This window comes from Pagrus major, chromosome 13, assembly GCF_040436345.1.
Source record: "Pagrus major chromosome 13, Pma_NU_1.0".
NCBI classification, from domain to species: Eukaryota; Metazoa; Chordata; class Actinopteri; order Spariformes; family Sparidae; genus Pagrus; species Pagrus major.
The window spans coordinates 23,444,430-23,466,260 of NC_133227.1; the positions used below are offsets into that span (position 1 = coordinate 23,444,430).

General features: G+C 40.8%; 1 protein-coding gene across 1 annotated transcript in view; it reads right to left on the reverse strand.

Moving 5' to 3' along the window:
- myo7ab (myosin VIIAb) overlaps positions 1-21,032 on the reverse strand; it is a 34,088-nt gene extending 13,056 nt beyond the window's left edge. The window contains exons 1-27 of the mRNA XM_073479259.1: positions 21,015-21,032; positions 17,544-17,657; positions 16,266-16,418; positions 14,960-14,977; positions 14,277-14,461; positions 13,851-13,972; positions 13,534-13,676; positions 13,197-13,310; positions 12,914-13,067; positions 12,733-12,809; positions 12,335-12,454; positions 11,670-11,812; positions 11,319-11,529; positions 11,006-11,141; positions 9,996-10,102; positions 9,723-9,764; positions 7,705-7,842; positions 7,201-7,359; positions 6,674-6,766; positions 6,200-6,294; positions 5,972-6,056; positions 5,566-5,784; positions 2,500-2,817; positions 1,254-1,463; positions 911-1,087; positions 714-803; positions 53-180 (exon numbers count right to left, since the gene is read on the reverse strand). Of these exons, the coding sequence (XP_073335360.1) occupies positions 53-180; positions 714-803; positions 911-1,087; positions 1,254-1,463; positions 2,500-2,817; positions 5,566-5,784; positions 5,972-6,056; positions 6,200-6,294; positions 6,674-6,766; positions 7,201-7,359; positions 7,705-7,842; positions 9,723-9,764; positions 9,996-10,102; positions 11,006-11,141; positions 11,319-11,529; positions 11,670-11,812; positions 12,335-12,454; positions 12,733-12,809; positions 12,914-13,067; positions 13,197-13,310; positions 13,534-13,676; positions 13,851-13,972; positions 14,277-14,461; positions 14,960-14,977; positions 16,266-16,418; positions 17,544-17,657; positions 21,015-21,032 (3,569 nt within the window). The remainder of the gene's footprint in view (positions 1-52; positions 181-713; positions 804-910; positions 1,088-1,253; positions 1,464-2,499; positions 2,818-5,565; positions 5,785-5,971; positions 6,057-6,199; positions 6,295-6,673; positions 6,767-7,200; positions 7,360-7,704; positions 7,843-9,722; positions 9,765-9,995; positions 10,103-11,005; positions 11,142-11,318; positions 11,530-11,669; positions 11,813-12,334; positions 12,455-12,732; positions 12,810-12,913; positions 13,068-13,196; positions 13,311-13,533; positions 13,677-13,850; positions 13,973-14,276; positions 14,462-14,959; positions 14,978-16,265; positions 16,419-17,543; positions 17,658-21,014) is intronic.
- Between the last annotated feature and the right edge of the window lie 799 nt (positions 21,033-21,831).

Sequence of the window (21,831 nt, forward strand, 5' to 3'; positions counted from 1 at the left end):
TTTTTGGATGACATGAAAGTAAAGATCAGGTACTTAAACTTCAGTTGCTCACCTGAGAGCGGGCCGTAAGATGCCGTTGCCGATGATGAAGTGCAGTTTCTCCAGGTTGGAGGTGGGTCGGTCCTCCAGCATGCTGTTCCCCGCAAGGCCATAGTCACCTTCTGTCAACCGCCGGGTCACCTGACACAGACGATGAAGAGAAATAACTCTTTAACTGAACTTCTCCGCTCTGAAATGAATTATCCAGTCCATTAACAGGTTCCTCTGCTTCTTAAGAATGGTGTTTAAATCAACCACATGTGTAACGACGGGTGAAGATTGATAAATTACCCACTTTCTGTAGACTAGACGGGACAAAGAACTTTTATAGTAACTTAAGACCTTTACCTAGTATGTGCCAACCGAAGGAACCGGGGACTTTGGTGTTTTAAAGGGTTGTTTCTGATCAACTAACATGTAAAAACACCAAAGACACACAACAACACAAACAAGGAAGTGTGAGACCAGTAACTCCTGTGTTCTGAGAGGTAAAATGACTGTTTTTGTCAAAGGGTTTGGTTGCATTGAAGAGAGCGATACAACAGCTTCAGTTCTTGATGGAAAGGGCTGTCTGATGATGAGGTAAAGCTGTGAAAATACTCTAAATATAACACACAGTTTAAACAGCACAGTCTGGTGTTAACTTTAAAATAAGTTTCTGGTTTGTTTCTCACCTCCTCAGTGATCTTCGATTTCCTCTTCAGAGTCAGAGACACAAGTTTGTGTCTGACGCTGTTCCTCTTCTGGGTGTCGATGGAGCTGTTCTGTAAAGACAAACATGGACATTTCGTTGAACACATCACAGACTTGAGCATCAGTAACGCTCAACAATCATGTAAAGCTCAGGTGAGACCCTTCAGCTTCGTCTCACCTCTCCTTCCACCTGCAGCTCCTGCAGCTCCCTCTTGTAGGTCCTCTTGCCGAGGGTTTCGTAGATTTTGGTCATGACGGGAATCTTTTCGCTGCCGTCGTTTATCACCAGCTGACATTTTGGCTCCGGGAGGTCTCCCATGAACCTCAACACAGTGATCCACACTGCTAACGCAGCCTGGAGGACGGGACAGGATTTTAAAATAAGCAGTAAAGACGAAAAGCAAATAATTGTTTTGCCCAAAAGTTTGAGCTATAAAGTGGTGGATCTGCAGACTCAATCAACACAAAACAGAAATAACTAAGTGGATGGCTGAAAGGCGACGAGGGCTTTGGTTTCTCACCAGCTGGTCTCCTTCGTCCTCGTGAAACAGCAGAGGTTGTTTCAGCGGCCGTCTGATGTAGGTGTGAGTGGAAACACCCTGGAAGTAGGTGGCGGCAAACTTGGAGAACTTGTACTCGGACAAATCCTCGTCTTCCTCATCAGGTAACGGCGGAGCCTCATTCAGCACCTCCTCTTCAGCCTCCTCACCGCGAGGAATGTTCTCCAAGTCCTGAACGAGATAAACATGCTTGATAAAGTAAATGTGGAATTGAAATAGAAACAGCAGATAGACAAAGTTAGCAAGCGGCTAATGAAAAAGCTGAACATTCAGCGGCTGTAGACATGTTTTTCTCAGGAATCAGTGGAGACCAAACAAAGTTCAGAGAGAAAAGGAGAGTTAATATTGGAAATAGATCTGTAAGGTTGTCAGAGACGCAGCTTCAGTGTGTTTTACAATATTGCTTTACAGCAGCAAATTTTTCCCTTGGAGGCCACAAAGGAAACACATATTGTTTGTTTGTTAAGATGCAAAATGGTACAAGCATCCCAAGTTCCCTTAATTGACTGACTTCCTGTGCAAAGTTTGACTCTGCCGTGCTCAGATTATGAATAATAATAATAAGGGATCCCGTTTACAGAGCATTTACCTCAGCAGGTGCAGCATAAACAGCAATTTATATTATATTATAATTATTTATTATTAATTTTTCAGGTCATTAACTGAAGTACTGGACAAATAAAAATTTTCACCAGATGATGGCGCTACAGGAAAGTCGGGAGATCACCAAAGTCATAGAATTTATCTCTCAGGGGACTTGAATGTCCGAACAACTGACATAAACAAAGATGGACGACATGACAGCTCCTCAAAGTGGAGCTGAAACACCTTGATCGCCCCCTGGTGTCATAACCCTGTCCCCCTCCATGTTAACAGATGGGACGTGTGTTCATGTTTGTTTATTTTCCTGATGAGTTTAGTTTAAAATGAGTTATTTGATGCTTTAAAAAAAAACGGGGTGAGACGTCATGATTGACAGCTGAACTTCACTCATGATTGAATCAGGCAGATGTTTGGGCGGGAACTCCTGAACTCTTATAGCTCGAGGAAAAATCACGGGATTACGAGAATGGATTGGACCGAGTGACAGATCTCATCCACTGCCATCCCTAGAGCCGTGCTGCTAACACCGCTGAAAATTAAATTTAATCAGAACAAAAACTGGTTCATGCAGCTTTATTGCACTATAAAAACAGTAAACACATACTTCAAAACCAGCTGGCGCTTGTCCGTCCTGGTTGGGCAGCGGCCCCGAGTTCCCCAGGAAACCGAACATGCGGTCGACCATGTCGGAGTGATCCACGGGCTGCTCCTTCTCCCTCTCCATCTGCTCCAGCAGCTCCTTCTTCCTCCTCGCCTCCTCCTTCTCCTCCCTCTCCCTCTCCTCCTGCTGCTGGGCCAGTTGGACGAGCCTCTCCTGGTGTTTCCTCTCGGCCTCTGCCTTGGCCCGCCGAGCCGTCATCTGGTTCCGCAGCTTCTCCTCCTCGGCGAGGCGCTGCCGCTCGGCCTCCTGTCGATGCTGCAGCTGTGAGGGGAGAGTGGAAACAGAGCGAGAGGGTTCACAGAGGCAGGCAGGGGGTGATCATCATGAGCATGTTATTTTACTTAAAACTACAGCAGAGGAACTGAAGGGAAACATTACAGGTTACTTTTCGATATTATAAGTCTGAAGAATGCAGGACTAGATACATAAAGAGCATAAAATATAAAGCATTCTTTAAAGCTCAACAGAACTTTTATATCTATTCAGTATTTAAAGGCTCTTCCAGTGAGTGCTACAGCAGAATTAACGTAAACTTCTACAAGCTAACATGACAAGCGACCGATAAAACACAAATTAACAGACGACATTGACAACATGTAGCAGCAGCCGCCTCCGGTCCGTCCTCGAAGCTGCTCGGCTTCTAAAGAGCTCATCCACTTAACTTCTTTGTTGTCGGGTCAGTAGGACTGTAGACTCACTCGGGATTATTGTTTGATAGCTCTCTGAAAGCTATTTCTATCTTATCAAGTCGATAACAAACTGAGATTAAGCAAACATTTACAGAACAAGTTATTTATTTAACATTGTCTTTCAGAACAGGAAGAGAGAGAAGAAATGTGCAACAGCAGCAGATGAAACGGCATTTTTACTAAAAACAAACATTCTTTAAAAGCTCACAAACATTTCCATATTGAACAAACAGACATCCAACCAAACACTCAAACAAGTAATTTAAAAAAATATATAAAAATATGTAAAAGAAGGTTTTCACGGTGACATAGTTTGGCTTGGATCACAGGCCAGTTTGGATGCACCGTGTTTACACGTCTCAGTGTGCTTCGAACAAACCCCCTCTCAGATGGGGGAATCAGAATCAAGGAGACGGCTGACAGACAATCTTTACATTTATACTCTCTTTACACAGTGACTGGCCACCAGGGCAGAGATGTAAAATAGGCAGGGTCTGAACTTCAAATACATCTGTCTCTGCTCACCTGAGTGCAACACCAAGAGGGCAAGAGGTAGAAAAGGCAATAAAGTCACAACTTGTAACATGTTAAAGGTCCCACACTGCTCATTCTCAAACTTGTATTTGTAGAAAATGTTTACATGCTTTAATGTTTAAAAAACACATTCTTTTTTCAAACTATCCATTGCTGTAGCACCTCTATTCATCCTCTGTCTGAATCTGATTGGTCATCTCTGACAGGCCTGAGCCTGTGCTGAGGGCCTGGCTGTGTAGTTGTGACATCGTATGAAGGCACAGTTTGTGTGTGTTTCTTCGTGGACTGAGTTTTTTGATACTTTCACAGTATATATATAGCACCTGGAATTTCTTTACCATAAAAAAGCAAAGAAAATCTTACTTTCTACAATATGGGACCTTTAACTAATGAGGTTTAGAAATTGTTTTACTTTTGGAGACAAAGTATGGAAGCCCTGAGGGGCAAGCGAGAACTTTTTCTGGTGATCCATTTTTGAAGTTTGACATTATTTTCTCTCCTGTGTTTATGACTTCTGGTGGGAAAAAAGTTTTGCCAGGATAATCTTTCTCAGTTCCTTAATTTATTTTTCCATCTGTGAAAACATGTGTAAATGTGTAAAGTTTTTTTTTCATGTGTGAAACCGAGTGAAATTCTTTTTCCAAGAGATTTTTTTTTTTCTGTGGGTTGGACCGAGAAAAATATTTTTTAAGAGAAAATGGTTATTTTTCTGTGTGAAACAGTAAAAAGGAAAAGTTTTTTTCTCATTCTTGTGAAATATTCTTTTTCCACTGTTTCACACATAGACAAAACAAAACAAAAATAATGGCAAATTTTTTTTCATGTGTGAAACCCAGTGAAAAAACTTTTTTCTTTTGAGAAAAACTTTTTTTCTTTTGAGAAAAACTTTTTTTTTCTTTTGAGAAAAACTTTTTTTTCTTTTGAGAAAAACTTTTTTTTCTTTTGAGAAAAACTTTTTTTTTCTTTTGAGAAAAACTTTTTTTTTCTTTTGAGAAAAACTTTTTTTTTCTTTTGAGAAAAACTTTTTTCACGAGAAAGATTTTGGCAAAAAAAAACCAACAAAAAAACAAAAACATGTTTTTTCCTCCTGAAAAAAAAAATATTATAGAAAGAACAGCCTGGCAATGTTTTTTCCAACCAGATCAGAATTCATAAACACAGGACAGAAGATAATTTAGATTGGACGAAAAACGTCTCACTTGCCCCTTCTCTTCTCTGTAGAAAAGCTATAGGCTCTCTCCTGTTTCCAGTCTTTCTGCTGTTATGCTGCTTTTCCACCTGCGCAGCACAGACAGATGACAGCTCACTGAAGCGGAGTTTAAAATGACATAGCTTTTCTTTTTACTTCAAATTTCACGCTACAGACTGAGATGGATGTACGAGGCAAAGGGTCAATGCACAATGTCACGACATCATTGTATGTCCCAACTGTATACATACAGTTACTTAATAGGGCACCTGCATTGCAAAATATGCAGTCTGGAACACAGCTTAACTCTCAACAAGAAAAGCAAATTTCACAAAATGTCAAATTACTCTTTTAAGGTCAGCTAACCATAAATAATTGCACAAGTTGTTGGTGTTGGACAAGAAAAACCTCCTAAAGTATCTAATCATGGCACTACATAAACAAATATATTAAGGCTTCACAGTTTCTTTTAGCAAAATAAATATGTGACATGTACGTTATTCTTCACGTCAGCCCTCAGCACCAGTGGTCCCCTCCTTCTGGCCGGTCAGCAACATGATTTAAGTAGCAGTAGTAAATATAATGACTGTTGTTTACCTCTGCCCTGAGCCTCTGGCAGAGGCGTCTGGCTATCATGCCCCTGGTGTAGGCCTGAAGGGTCAACACGGCACGAAGACGCCGCCAAAATGTCCGCCGGATCAGGAAGCCACGGCAACGGGCTTGGATGAGTTTTACACGAAGGCGCGTCGTCTGGTAGCTTCTGTAGTACTTCCTCGACCTGTAGACCGCCTGGAGGCGCAAGAAGCCAGACTTCATCTGAAGGAGAGAAGAGTGGAGTCATATCAGTGTGCTGTGAAGGAGACAGTTGACCTGTGCAGCTCATATGAACAAGAGAAAAAGGGAATTTTGCAGAAGAAACATAATACATACTTTCAGGTGTTAAATGAGTATTTTAACCTATGAAAAACTACAAAACTACACATCGAAGGTGCAAAGAACTCACAATTTGGTAATTCTTCCTGCACTGATAACCCCTCCAGACCTTCTGGATAAAAGTCACAGCACTCTTCAGTCTGAGAAAGTTTGTCCTACAGAGAAACAGGAAGTGGAACATGGAGGTTCACTCATCAAACACAGGCCTAAATAGTCAGAACAGGAACAAGAAAGAACATGCAGAGCGCCCGAAGTCCTGAAAGATTTATATTTTTTACAAACAGATTTTTTTTTTTACCTCTCTTTGAGTCCACGCACGGCCTTCTGGATGAGGATGACCTTGTCGGTGAGCCCCCTGTCCCTCTCGATCTCCAGCTGCATGTCGTGGTGGTCCTGACAACGGAGACAAACCAGCAAATAAATAAGAGGTATATATTCATCATGACTGGATTACCAAAGAGGGTAATAGTCCACAGGATATCTCTCTCATTTGCAGCCCTGTAAGTAATGACAATCCAACCATCCAGATTTTGAATCCTAGATATTAAACATGTTTGATATTTATGGGGGCAGCCATGAGGAGTCTGGATCTGTACAGCCCTCACATTCGCAGATAATCTCGGCCGACCTTCGGGGCCGACCAAACTCTCCACCCAGATTTCTCCTCCGATTGTCAGGAGGGGCTGTTAAATCTGCCCAGCCTAAGACAACTCAGCCCTCCAAGAATCAGCAAGATAACTCAACACACACACATACACACACAAAAAACAACCTTTAAGAAAATCTTGGTCTTTCCGATCTGCCAGTCATCGTGTTTCCCCAGACGGGCCAGGACGATCCGCTGGCAGGTCCCTCGGAGGTCTTCCTGGAAGGAGAAATAACCACGTCTAAGTGACGACCCCTGGACCAGTAATGAGTTTTTGTAAGGCTCATCAGATACTGTATGATGTCAAAAACTGATATGGTCTGCATCAGGGAAATTAAAGTTACAGTCTTATGGTAGACAAAATAGATTCAGGGTTTAAAGTAGGTTAAAGCTTTAAAGTGTATCTCTGAACTTTATAGAAGCTGTTTTCGCTTGCTGAGGACTACTTAATTAAAAGAAAAATAAACTCTCAATGTTTCCACCAACACAAATATATTTTCATTTGCATCAGCAAAAATCTAAGCAAGCCAAGTAGAAAAACAAGTCTTTGGGTGAACTGACCGTTTAATAATATTACTGGAAGCCCCTTTAAATCAGGTGAAATCAGGACTAAACGAGACAACAGATAAAGAAACAGTGGTTGTGTTGTTGACCTGTATGTGCGCAGGTTTGATGCCGGGCATGAGGACTCGGTAACGCTCCACAAACTCAGCAAACGTGTATCTGATTGGGTAACCGGCCCGCCTGATCCTGATGGTCTCCATCATGCCGGAGTATCGCAGCTGACGGATACACAGCTCTCTGTCGAATAACTGAGGAAGAAAATAGAGAAACAGACGTGCAACAGTAAAAGCAGAGCAATAACAGCAGAATGTCCTGCTTCAGAGGGCAGCGTGACATTTTACAAAAGCTGAAGCAAAAAGAAAGTCAGTGTGCTCGAGTTACAACGAGACTACAGATTATCAAGGTCAGTCTGAACAGGTGTTTATACTTTGTTGTTCTTCAAGAAATAATTCCACATTTTGGGATATTTCGCTTTCTTGCAGAGAGTTAAATAAGAAGATTGATACCACTTTTGTGTCTGTGCGGTAAATGAGAAGCTAAAGCAGGCTGACAGGTGAACTTCTTACACACAAACTCATAAAAACTGGTCTCACCATGGGTTTTTTGAGCTCGTTGGGTTTTATACAGCGAACGAAGAACGGCTGACAAACACTGAGAGTCCTCATCAACATCTCCAGAGAGCGTTTGAACTGACTGCTCAGAGTGGGAGAGCGCTTCCTCGTCTCAACGCCCTGCAAACACACACAAGGTAGAAATACATAAAAATATGTTTCAACAATGCAAATGAACAATTGTCTATGACACAAAGAAATGCTGATATACAGTATTTAAGACTCAGTCTGAACCGATCAAAAGAGGTAAAACCAAACGAAACAAAAGCTAATTGGTTTACAGATTTCTGTTAAGAAACTTTTAAAATGCGGCGATGGTGCCAAATGATTTTTAGACACATATCAAGACAAAACGTCTCTTTCTCCAGCAGAGATTGATCACTTAATTCAACGAAGAGAAGCTGCTGAAAACAGAATCAATCACTATGAAGGAGCGTCTGCTGTAGGAATATTAAATAGAAAGATTAAATCCAAGAAAACTTTTAAAAATTAAGCTTCAAGATTTGTTTGATTAATAACAACAAATTACCTGACAAGTTTCAAAAGTTCCCTGAGGACGCAAAAACATTAAGATATGAAACACTTATTAGATATTTAAATCTAATTAGTTTTAATTTTTTTCCCTGTTATTCATCAAACCAAAAAACAAAAAAAAGTCTTAACGACCTGTCAGCAGTGTGGAGTATGACTAATATCCCAATGTTTATAATTTATTCCAGTTGTTTTACTGTTGCTTTTTCTTCTGCAGAATTAAAAACACAAACCAGCCTCACACTGTTTGAGACACGCAGGATTTCATTTTTGTCACAATTAAAGGGAAACTTCACACAAATTTACACATTAAAGTGCAGGTGTGAAAAGGACACACATTCTCTCCTCAAGTAGAAGTGTAAAAAATAGACTCTGCTAAAAGTAGAAGTACTGATTCAACTTCTGTACTCAAGTAAAAGTAATAAAGTACAGGCTCTGAGATGTACTCAAAGTATAAAAGTAAAATGTTTCCCTCCGAAGAACATTTCTGGTCAAAGCTAACTGAAGCTCACGTTATATTAACATAATTCAAAGACTATTAAACCTAAAGGTTGAACCAGTAGGATTTGTCCCAGCTGTTCCTAAACGCACCACAAAGATAGTTGATTGTTGAGTCTCATTCCCAGGACGTCAAATAGCCGCATTTTGTGTTGGTAAAGCGTCCCGAGCAGCAACAAAGTGAGAAAATAAGAAAATCCAAGCAGAGGGCTGCAGGGTCTCTGCAGATATGAGACACTAACACGCCTTTTCCCCCCATTCCAGTCTCGATCTCTGTCTGTTTCCAACTCGTTACATCTTTTACTTTGTTTCATCTCGCTACGTCTGCCGTGCATGATGTGCACTGACAGGTTGAAATCAGCAATGCAATGATGCAAAAATAAAAAGAATCGATAATTCTCCTCAAATGCATTCAAACTAAAGCAATGAGCCTGTTTTGAAAATGTAAGGAGTAGATATTTGTGATAAAATGTAGAGAGGAAAAGATAAAAGTTGTCAGATCTACTTAAGTACAGTAACCAAGTATTTGTACTTTGTTACATCCCTTCTTTGGTCTTGGGGAGTACTACACACGCTTTAATGTGTAAAATTGGCGGAGTCACCCTTTAATGGTATCTTGATAAACAGCAGACACAGACAACACAAGCACAGGGTGCACACAAACACACACGATTACTACTGAACACAACAGGAACAGGAAACAACACAAAGTCTCTGACAGCTGTCGGCACTGAAATCCTCTCAGTGACGCCAAACAGAAACATGTTAGAGGACTGAAAGCGTGTCAGAGAGTTTGCTTTAAGCTAAATCTTATCGAATAAACACACTTTTCCCTCTGGTTTCTGCTACAACAAACTGCACACCTGTCAGATAAAAAGAAGAGTTTTAAGGAAGGGGTGGGTTTACTTCACATTACGAGAACACACACAGGGTTTCTGAGTGACCACATGTTGCTAGAGGCCGTTGATTACCTTGGGAGTAGGGGTGCTGGGCTGCTGATAGCCACACAGAAACTGATGTGAGAGCAAAAGACAGAGGAAACAGAGAAGAGACAGCAGAGTGAGACGAGGGGTGTGACATGAGTAAAAGGCCGACACCCTGAGGAGAAAAGCTGAAGGGAGGCAAAAGTCATCAGTGACATTATCGCTTGAAGACAGCAACACCTTCGAAGTCACAACACAAGGAGGTGAAAATTATTAGTGTTACGAGTATTCGTGCAAAGTAAAAATCTGAAGTTGTCTCACCATGGCGACGTCGGCCTGGAAGATCTGCTTGATGAACTTGTTCTTGGACGAGTGGACGAGCTGGATGATGTCGGTGTGGAGGCTGTCCCGGTTTTTCTCCAGGAAGCCTGGAGGAGGGACGGAGAGAGAGAAACTGAAAGGGCACTTTTGATCAAAGATAAAAAAAACTAAACAAAACATGGTTGTCTTTTAGTTCTGGTCCAGGTTGTGTTCATACTGGCTTTTTGCACCAACAAACCAAGAGCTGTGTGTTAATGTAATTCCTCATTGACTCATTCAGCGTCCTCTGAGGATCTACTGGCAGCTACGCGTGTGGTTTAGATGTGACAACCTGCAAGAGAAGCGACTGTTTGTTTGAAAACAACAATGTCCGCTCCTCAAGAGGTCAGCGCAGCTGCTATAGCATCAGTTATATCAGAACTGGGGAGTTTATTTCACTGAGACAGTGAAGGCTTTTTCTCCCAACTGGCTCCGCTGGACGTAGCGCTCTCCTACTGTTGATTTGACTGGTTAAAGTTAGCCTGAATATCCCTGAATAACAGATATCTGGGCCAAGACTTTCTCTTCTGGGCGCTTGTGATTGTTTATAGTCCAATTAGCAGCAGCTTTACTCAGTGTTCATAGGATCAATGTTAAACAGGGTGAAACAGTTTTTAGTTTCTGTGCTCCTCACCTGAGGAACAAGCTTCCTGAATACATGCGGTCTGCTCATTTATATCAGGGCATAAAAGATGACTGTTTATCAATAACTACTTTTTAGTCTTTAACTATCTATTTGCTTGATTTTGGTTTTGTTTATACTGTTTGGAGGCATGCATACGAACAGTTAATCGGGATAATTTGTTGGCGCATTATGTCGTTGGTGTTCTCGCTCTGTTCAGGTCTGCTTCTCACATCTCATCTGACCTTTATTTTACCAGAATCCTCTCCTGAGAGACTGAGCCAAAAATAATGAATAACAAGGAGTGAGACAAGAAGGAGCATTCAATAAATCGTGAAACAGAACGAACCTCTGGTCTCGTAATGCACCACACCGGCAAAGTGTTGGATACCAAACTGGGTTTCGTAGCTGTTTTTAGGAGGGATGTAGTTGGCGTTGAGCTTGTGCTGCGAGTTGAGCTTGTAAAGCATCGTAGCATCAGTTCCCTTTTAAAAGACAAAGAAACAGGCATCATTTATAAAGAACAGCTACATAAGTCTGTTAACTATATCATAGCTATAGATGTTAGAATTTTAAAGTTAAAATACTTCAATATATCTTGTAAAATGACCAACATGAGCCCAGAATATCAGCATGACCAAACACCTTCCATCGTATTGTACCTTTGGGAACTTGCTCTCTTCATCGATGAGGGAGATGATGTTCATGGGTTTGTTGGCGATCATGTCCAGAGCGTCCTGGTTGTCCGTGAACTCGATGTGCTGCCAGCTGATGTCCTCCAGGTTGTACTCCTCCTGCTCCAGTTTGAAGACGTGCCGGACGAAGAACTGCTGCAGGTTCTCGTTGGCGAAGTTGATGCAAAGCTGCTCGAAGCTACAGAGAAGGAAAATCAGTAGAAGAAAGAAGGATTTAACAACAATGACAACAGAAACTACAGTTCAAACAAGATTTTCCTTGTCAGATGAATGAACCAATAATGACGGTTTCTGATCTAATGACCAAGAATAAATCACCTGTTGACGATGAAGTTCTCAAAACCAAAGATGTCGAGCAGCCCGATCGACCTGCGTATTAAGTTACTCTCGCAGGACGGAGGTCTGAAGATGGCAGCATTGATCTTATCAACAATCCAGACAAACAGCCGCCCGTAGATCCCCTGGAAGAAGAAACTCATGTTCAGTAAGAGTACAGATCTCCGGTTTTTAATGATATGTCTACAGTAGGCTCGGGCGATGTCCAACATTTCATATCACGATGTTGTCCAGCCCAAATATCAAGATAGACGGTGTTATCGTCTCGCGGCAAAGACGGCATATAGCCTCATTCAGATCCTTTGGCTAGTAGTTTTCTCAAGTTTTAAACCAAAAATATCAATAAACTGGCGAGCTGGTGTTCTTCTTAGAGACAAAGTCATCCATATCTGTATGTGAAAGCTGCGTGCATGCCAAAATAGGTTTAACAAACAAAATGAATACAAGGTGTTTCTTGATTGTAATAAATACAAATCTGGCCGTGGAACAAACACAGATTGTCTGAAAACAAGTTCCATTTATCTCAAAATCAGAAAAAAAATTGAGTTTTTGCAGTGTTGAATATTTGAGTCATTTTAAGCAAATATGTCAACATTTCTCTGGTTCCATGTTGGATGTTTTCTGTATTTGTGGTTAAAGCTCAGTACCTTTACGAAGGCGTCTCTGACATCCAGGCCTTGTTCCACACTGAGAGGCGTGGCGACACTTTCACCACGTGTGATCAGGGTTCGTGTGGTTAAACACACCATCACGTCCTTCGGCTCCACCTGCAGAGCACAAGGAACAGTAGAAACATTAGGAAACAAGAACATCAGTGATGGACACAGAAGTGGTGAAAATGGACCGTTTAAAGCAGCTTCATGTCTTTCTCTCTTGTAAGACTGAATGCCAAAGTGCTGCATCACCCTGCATTCCAATGAACCCATTATGCAGATATACTGTCGAATATCAAGCAGGCAATTACATTTTCTGATATTTATTCATTTGGTTTTTCATTCCCAAAACTAGTGTGTTAACCTCTAATAACACACACATATTAACACACCTCCATGAGTGAAGCAGCAGTGACCAGGTCAGGAGATCTCACCACCACACAGGCATCCAGGTTGTCATAAGTACGAGCTGAGGAACATAATTGTAATGTAATGTAACTTTATGTTTTTCACAGACATAAAAAAGAAAAAATCATTGAATCATTAAGCTGCGTGTATTTTGGTTCATCGTACCCTCGAAGCGCAGGTTGCCCATGTGCAGGATGGCAGCCAGCAGCTTGGAGATCTCCCAGTTCTCAGTCTCAGTGAACATGAGGACCTTCATGGCTGACAGGATGCTGGAGTAATCGTTCAGGTCGTCGCGACCGTCACACGCTGTACAGCTCCCCTGCGAGATAAAACACACAGAGATCTTTATCTTCGCTGTTTTTCTCACGTTCAAAAGATGTGTGTCCTATCTGTGATGGAATAAAATGTTCCAGCATGTTTTGAGAGCATTTTCCATCGACAGACGCACCACGGTGAGGTAGGAGTAGTCTGTGGCGAGGCCCAGGCCCAGCTTGGCCTTCATCTCTGGAGCCATCCCTCTTAGCATACAGTAAAAGATGTGGTAGTTCCTCTCATCTGGATTCTGGAGGAAAGAAAGAAATAAGTTAAATCAAATGGCTTGTAACACACTATGCTGTAGTTGTATGCATATAAAAGTGTTTACTAATGTATTTGTCAACATCCATATGTGTTGACTGCTGTATAAACAATAATAACAAACGACAATATACTAAAACAGAAAAAACTCATCAATGAGCCGCTCGTTGTGTTTGATCGGGAAAGAGTTGTGTTAACTATGATCTCACCTGTCGACACACACGGGACTTCTCCAGCAGGTACTGCTCGATCTTGGCTCCTTCGATGGCTCCTCGCTTGTTGAAGTGGATGTCGATATACTTCCCGAAGCGACTGGAGTTGTCGTTACGAATGGTCTTGGCGTTGCCGAAGGCTGAATTCATTGTACAGCGAGGTGATGGGAAAAAGCAGGAGGTCAGAAGCAAGAAAAAGCTTGGTGGTTCACTGTGACTGACTCGATCCAGAACAGCTACATTTAACACGTTTTTCCAGATGTTCGTGTTCATATGATTCGATATTTTGTGTAAAAACACTGCAGCTGTCTGACCTTCGAGGATGGGCGTGGCCTCCAGGACCTGCTGCTCGATCCAGGAGTGTTGACCACTGATGGCTGCGAGGAACTGCAGGATCAGCTTTGTGCTCTCTGTCTTCCCAGCACCAGACTCACCGCTGCAACACACACAGGACTGTTACACACTCGTACAACACACACACACAAGCGCACGCACACACACTCTCTCTCTGTCTCGGTTTTCTTTCTGTGGAGCTGTGAAACTACAACATCTTTCATAATGTTTTTATTTCATAATTTTGACTTTTTATCTCGTGATTTTGACTTTTTTATGCCATAATTCATTTGCATTTCATATATTTTTTTATTCACATATTTCCTGTTTCTGTGACTTCTTCATTATTTACGAATGACGTGTTGTGCTTCACTTTGAGCCCATCTTCACTGCATGTTCACACACACCTGATGATGCAGCACTGGTCCTTGTTGTTCCGCTGCATGTTGAAGTAACAGTTGTCCGCGATGGCGAATATGTGCGGCGGCAACTCGCCTATCTTCTTATTGGTGTAGAGGCGGATTTGGTCGGGAGTGTAGATCGGCAGAAGCTGGTAGGGATTCACTGCCACCAGGATGGAGCCTGTGTACGTCTGCAGGAAGACAAAAACAGAAGAGTGAACACCGAAAACATTTACATTAAACATCATGCATCTAAATATGTTTTCAAATCAACAAGTATAATTGCAGATATGATCTTTATGTTGACAGCATTTGTCTTCTATTTGATTCATTAGTATTTCTTGTGTCAATTTTTACTCTAATAATTTTCATTTTCATTTAACTGATTGGAGTAAACTTGAGGAACTTGATCATATGAAACTGTAACTCTTGGAGTAAATTTAAACTTTCTAAAATCATTATAGTCATGTGCTATCGTGGGTTTAATGAATCAAATTTGTTTCAAAAGCAAAAAAAAGATACTGAGTAAACAAGTAAGAATTAAAATCAGTCATTAATAAAGCAAGAAAAGGTTGAAGCCACGAATGAAACCATCATTTTACCCATGTTAAAATCAATACGATGACTAAAAATACCTCGCAGACCTGTGTTAGCATATTTTTGGTTTTCAGTTTCTTTCTTATACTCACCCTTCCACCACAATTCGTCTATAGAGAAAAAAAACAAAAACTATTATATATATAACTTGGACGCACTCTCAAAGGAATACACACAAGTTCAAGATTTTAGGAGCTTGACCCATTGGTCACTTGAGCTGTTAAGCACCAACTACTAGACGATATCCAGCGTAAACCATTTTAAGCCTGCTTGGTGTTTATATAAAGTTCTTACACAGGCGTGACCAGCAGCAGCGTGCCGCAGATCAGCTCAGTTAAGGTGAGAAGAAGCTATTTTCATGCCCTGGATTCACCCAAGAAAAAAAGAAACGGAGGCTTTATCTCGTAAAAGTTAAATTCGTTATCAGTTATCGCTTTTTTGATTTTGTGTCCTCCGTTGTTTGAGACACTGGGACTTTGTCACTGAGATACGTGGGTGGTATTATTATTACAACTGATATCAAACAGGCGATAGTTCAGGCAGAAATCCCTTTGACCTGCTCACTTTGTCGCTTTGTTTTTCAGGAGCATCTAACCAAGATCAGATACAAAGTTACACATCTGAAATGTGTCCAAGTCTTCAAAAATCAAATCTGTTTTTAAGCACATTGAGTTTACGCCTGTTGCACGAAATGTTCTATATACATACACTTGACTTGATCTGTCAAATGTTAGCAAAGTGTGAAAAAACACACACTTCACAGTGTTCAAAAGTCACCTAACACCTAAAGTTAACAGATGCATGCACAAATCTTCAGGACAGAGCTAATTAATCTCAGTTTCAACAGTTTACACTGGCCATGTCAGCAAAATAACTAACGTTTTAGCCTACTGGCTGCTTGGATGAAAGCCAGTAGGTCGAAACGTTATCTTGTTTGTTGACATGGCTGCAGTAAATTGGTGAATATTTACCAGAAAATATAAGAAAAAATGTAACATTCATAAAAAATCTTGGACAATTTTTTGATTTATCAAAATATTTGCAAATTAAATTTCTCTCAATCGAATAATCGGCCGATTCTTGCAGCTCTAATTATGAGATACAAAATTATTTCTTTGGAAAACACACATAGAAATCGTTGTTACCACCCCCGTCAAAGGTAAACCAAAGAGGTAGGTGAGGTCATTGTGTTAACTGCTTTATTTAAAGTAACAAATAAACTCAACTGCAGGGTATTGGAGGTACAAGTAAACAGATTAACCTGAGACCTTAACTGAGCTGTGGTTACTTCAGGTTACTTCAGGTAACTCCCTCCATGTAAAGTCTCTTTATGTTGCTCTTGTAGGTGACTGTAAACATTCGTGTGCTCCGTGTGGATAAGAGCTCGGGGGTACTTACGTAGATGACGCGCTCTTTGTAGCGGATGAGCAGGTTGCGGAGGATGCCGGCTTCGTTGAGGTCGCCCAGACGGATCATGTCCTCCACCCCGTGGATGGAGGTCGGGTGCATGGGTTTGATGTTGGTGGCATTCTGAGGGGAAATCGAGTGTTCCTGTGTGAGGGGGAAGAAGTCAGAGAAGATGAGAGGGATGGCGGTCTGGTTTATGAGAATTTTTAGTCTTTTTGGCCATTATTTATTGGTTATGATAACGTTGTACCGCAACGTGGGAGCTCGGGAGTCTAACAGCTCGAAAACACGAGCGTTCAGATGTTGAGACAGGTGGTAAACAGTTTATCCAGATGCTCTAAACCACTCTGTGTGAAAGCAAAAACGTGAGCACACCTGAAATGTTGTTAATAATCCCACATCGCTGAAGGACATGGCAGAAACAAAACAAGCGGACCCGAGCAGACACAGAAAACCTCAGGACGAGGAGTCAGAAGACGTTCACTCATGCTTGTCTCGTTGCAGTACCGCTGTCTTTGGTTCAAACCTATATTCTTTAACTACAATTTAATTACATCGTCTCACAATTTTTACACATATACAGTGGGGTCCAAAAGTCTGAGACTACATGGAAAATCTCAAATATTGTCACGTAAACCTGGAAATAATAAGTTTGAGGTTTCAGAAGTCAAATTGTTATTCCAAGCGAAGAGGTTTGTGTTTCGTGAAATCGTGGCTATGATCAGGGTTTCTGAGCGGTCAGTGAATGTTACTCCAAACTGCACCAAAGTCAGCAGATCAATAAATTACGCTTCGTTCCCCCAGAGACAGAAGAGGAACTTCATCAAAGACACAGACAGTTTGCTGAATATACGTTTAAGTTTTTCAATGATTCAACTGTTCAACACTCAAACTGTGAAGCTGAAGTGAAAAATAGTATTAAATTTGAAACAAATCAAAATAAAAGCATCTTGACTAACGTGACAATGTCAGTGTAGCATATGATGAAGATAAAGATGGATTCGAGGCTCGTGACACAGATCATATCTTGTTGGGTCTAGTGATGATAATATGGTTCTCATCCTCAAATCAAGTTTTCGACATCTGGAAGACGATATTACCTCATTTTCAAGTCTCCTTAATTAACTCACTGACAACAGTTTATTATCACTGATTACAGAAATGAAAGCCATCACTAAGAAAAGCTGCACAAAACTGGACTCTCCTTTAAAGTACAGATACACATACAGTGACAGCAGCAGTGTACTTCCCGTTGTGCTGTTCACTCACCCTGCCTTCATCATCCAGAACCTGGATCGGTCCAGAGTCGCACAGTTTGACCACGGCTCCCACAGGGACGTCAAACTCTCGGCCCGTTTTAAGGTCCAGCCACACATAGTCCCCCTGCATCAGGAAACACAGCACCAGGTTAAATACAGTCAATTTTAATTAATTAATTTAATCTTTTAATTACTTTGACCGTCGTCTTACTCACACACAAGGTCCATCAAACTAACGAGAAAATAAACATGAACCCGTCTTACCAGCAGCCAGAAGTGAGTGTGTGTTAGCTTCAGGTCACTTGCTCTCTTATTACCTGACTGTTTTTGTGCCGCTGGTTATTTCATTATAAAAAGAAACATCACAGTTGCATCACACTGCCACAGTTGCCTACTTTCTCCACTGCCAACTCTCTGAATGGGAGGATTAAGTCTGAAAAAAGGCTTAAACCTGAGAACCACCTTCAGTCCAGTGTGGGCGTGATGTAAACTCTGACCTCTGTAACACTGAGAAAGGTCACATTAAGAGGTGCAGCTGTAATACTTATTCGTAATAAAGTGACAAGCGAGCCAAATGTGTTGTTACTGTAGCAGTTATTCCCATGTAGATCATATAAGGTGGGTTTTGACCTCAGCAATGGTTTAATAGCAGCTGACTGGAAAATGAGCACCACTGTTTCAGAAACAATCACCATCCATACTAACACATCTGCAAACGTGCTCTTCACAGAATCCTGTTGGATAACGCTATTTTTATTAAAACACTCAGCAGCCGCTTTTTCCCTCGCACATGAAATATGAGTTTACATTTGCCAATGATGCTGCAGTACACACACTGATGAGGCCCAATCAGAAAGAGAACGTGGCTATTTGAGAGTATTGTGCCGATGACTGATGCCATCGTCCATTTTGAAGTTTGTAGCTGCTCAATGCACTAATGTTACGTCTCCTTTCCTTAGCTCAGCTTCCTGAGTATCGCTAACTTTGTTTCAAGCTTCGGCGGGTGAACACCGTTAAGTTATGGACATGTGGTGCAGAAAGTCTCAGTTTCTTTCCGTCCAGATATAAACACGGAAAATGAGTTATGGAGTATCTTAACTCTGAAACTAGGTAAATAAGTCAATTTTCAGTGACCTAAAACACCACTTACTTGTGTATGAAAGGCCAAAACACACAGAAAAAGCTACGTTTCAACAAATACCTGTGCATGTCTGAACACACCCGAAACAACATTTGCACTCCTCGAGCCACTTTATCTTCTGTGTCTTATGTTTACGCTGCTTGTGATTATTTACTTTGCTAATATGTTTGATATGCTTACATTATCTTTTTCTTTCTTTTTCATTTGGCAAACGTTTCCTTACTTGAATCTGAGGCAATGTGATTGTGATTTTGGGCTGTATAAATTTAATTTATTTGATTTTGAAATGACAATAAATGATTGACTCTTGAATCTTTTTTCAGATATTTAAAACTGAAACTAATGTTTTACTTTACTTCCAGCTTTGTGTCTTTACATATTTTTTTGATCAGGTGAAAATGCTCCTAAAAAATAACTTAATCATAGTTTGTTACATTGTATTGTAAGCGCTGACACAACATCGACTCTGATACATGTGGCGTATATGATCTTGGCTTCTTTAGACATTAACTGTATCCTCTGACAGTTGATGACAAAGTGTCAGGGATCACCTGAGGTAACTTACATGCTACTTTCTAAAAACAGCCACAGACTTCCTGTTTGTTTAGACGCTAATCATAAAGAAAACACTGCAGCACACATCTCGGTATTCACCCCGACCGTCTGTGACCTTAAAGATGCTATTTTTGCTTCCGTTTAACGACATCCAGATGTCACCCGGTGAATGAGATTCATAGCTGAGGCTCTGAGCTGAGATTAAAACAGTGCGGCGTCTCTGAGTCGTGCCCCGCAGGACTCGGGGGACAGAAAGGCACCAGGATCTAGTTATCGAGTAGAAACTATTGATGTCCTGATATGAAGTAAACCACGTCAGACTGTGTGAGGAGACGACGTCTGCTATATTTAGTCTGCTGGGACTCTGAAGCGCCACTGAAATGTGAAACAACAGTGCATGAATTTTATTTTCTCACTTGATTCGTACTGCATATGTTTATTTTTTACACAAACCACTTCTAAGGACAGAAATCTAAAAAACCTGGGCAATCAGTCCAAAAAAAGTGAGAACATTAAGTATGACTCGTCTTTTTTCAGGTTAACCGACCCTTTAACACTCTGCATTTATGTTTAACACCCTGCTTTTGCTTTATAATTGATCTATTGTAATTTAATTTGCTGTATCTTACTTTGATGTTGCAAGAATCTCATTTATTTATCGACTTCCATCTAATCTTTCACTGATATTATAATTGCCTTCTTCTTATCTGGGCTCTAAGAAGGCTTTTCATGAGCAGTGTCACCTACAAGGGTAAAGCTTAAAGAGAGAACAGAGAGGGGAATCTGCAAGAGGAAAATAAAAGAGAAACTTTCCACCTTCAATCCTCAGACACCCTCGAAACAGGCAGACATAAAGCAGGTGTCAGTGTGTGAATGAATGTTGACTGTAAAACTAATCTAAAGCGGTGCGTGCGAGGGAATGAACAGCCTGTAACACGATAACGAAAATGGATTTGACCGTTTACTGACCCCGGCCTGAAACAGTGATTGTTCAATAACAGCTTAGCAACAGTTCTGTGCGTCTACACATTTTCGTCAGAAAGATACTGAAGAGTTTGGAGCGTGGTGTCACCTTTCCGAAAACCAAAAACACAAAACTAACACTGTAAGGAATGCATTCAGCCGTTTGTCTATCTGTCTCCCCAGGTGAGCTGCAAATTCAGATTCCTGGGTCCAAAGCTCAATAACCTCTTAATATGACACATTAAGGAGAACTTTAAAAGGTTTTAAGTTCTAAGCAATATTTTTTCACTACATTAAATGTTTGATTTAAGCTCATCTGGGTCATTATGTTAAAATCACAGTTTATAGCCTGCTGATGTTTGTCTAGTTACAACATACAACCTTATGTTTGCGAGCAGGACAGATTTCTTGACTTTAGACATCTATTATCTCCACAGTGACTCAGTGGATTCTCCATTTGTTTGTTTGCAACTGCTAAGATAGCCCTTAACATAAAGCTTTAGCTTCACCTTTTAGCATGATATCATGTACAGTATAAAACCATCAAGCTCTTGGTTTTAAACGATTCAGATGGAAAAATAAAAAAGTCGGCAGAAGACATTTTTAAACCCTCTGAGTTCGGTTTGTTAGCTTGCTACAGTTGATATAATCTGCTCGCAACAGTTGTCATTTCAGCCCACAAACTCCACAGGTTGCAGGTAGAAATTAGACACAACAATTACTAAGGGAACCAGCAAGTGTAGACTGTAGATATTTAAAGACTGAGGTGAGAGGAGAAGAAGTATAAAATGAAAGCAGCTACTGATACCCAGCGTGACCTACCTGCTGCAGAATGACCATGGTTCAGCTTCAGGTCGATACCAGGACATCAGAAGTCACCATGTGTTGCCTCTGCAGGGGAGAAAAGTCAAAGACATTCAACAGAAAGGACAAAAAGCTTCTTCAAAATGAATTACACATAAGTGTATATACACATTTACGACACTGACAACAATCTGAAATCTACTTGTTTCTTATTTCTTAGAATAAATAGACATATAAAACATACGCCAAGAATTTCTCTCATTTAACTTAAAGCTGCATCTACAGTATTGATTATGTGGACACTGGAGCAGCAACACAACATTTGACTGAGTTTCTGTAAACATGCCAGCAAACAGCTGCCTAGAACACATCCGGCAGATACGGAGCAACATTAGCAATAACTTGGACTTTTGTTTCTAGTCTTTTTTAAGCTCCGTTTTTGGTCTCCACCACCTCCAGAGGAAAATATCTGGATATTTAGCTGCCAAATACTCCAATCTGTCCAAAAGCTAGCTGCTAACTTTGTCAGTTTACTGTCCTTCATTGTTTTTATTTGTTTATTATGTTTTTTTAAAAATCTTTTATTCTATTAATCTGTTTATAATTCCTCTATTATTTTTAATTATTTTTATTATTATTATTATTATCATTATTAGATACAGTGGAATTTTTACTTCACAAATTAAGGACATGGCGAGATTAAGATCACAAACGTGACGCGCATTTGTAATTTTCAACATAGCAGGGTGCTGCGACAGCGAGCCATTAGGTTCAGCCGGACGCTGGAGACCAGTGAGGGAAAGGGCGGGGGCACTGAGGGGTTAAAGGGTCGGTG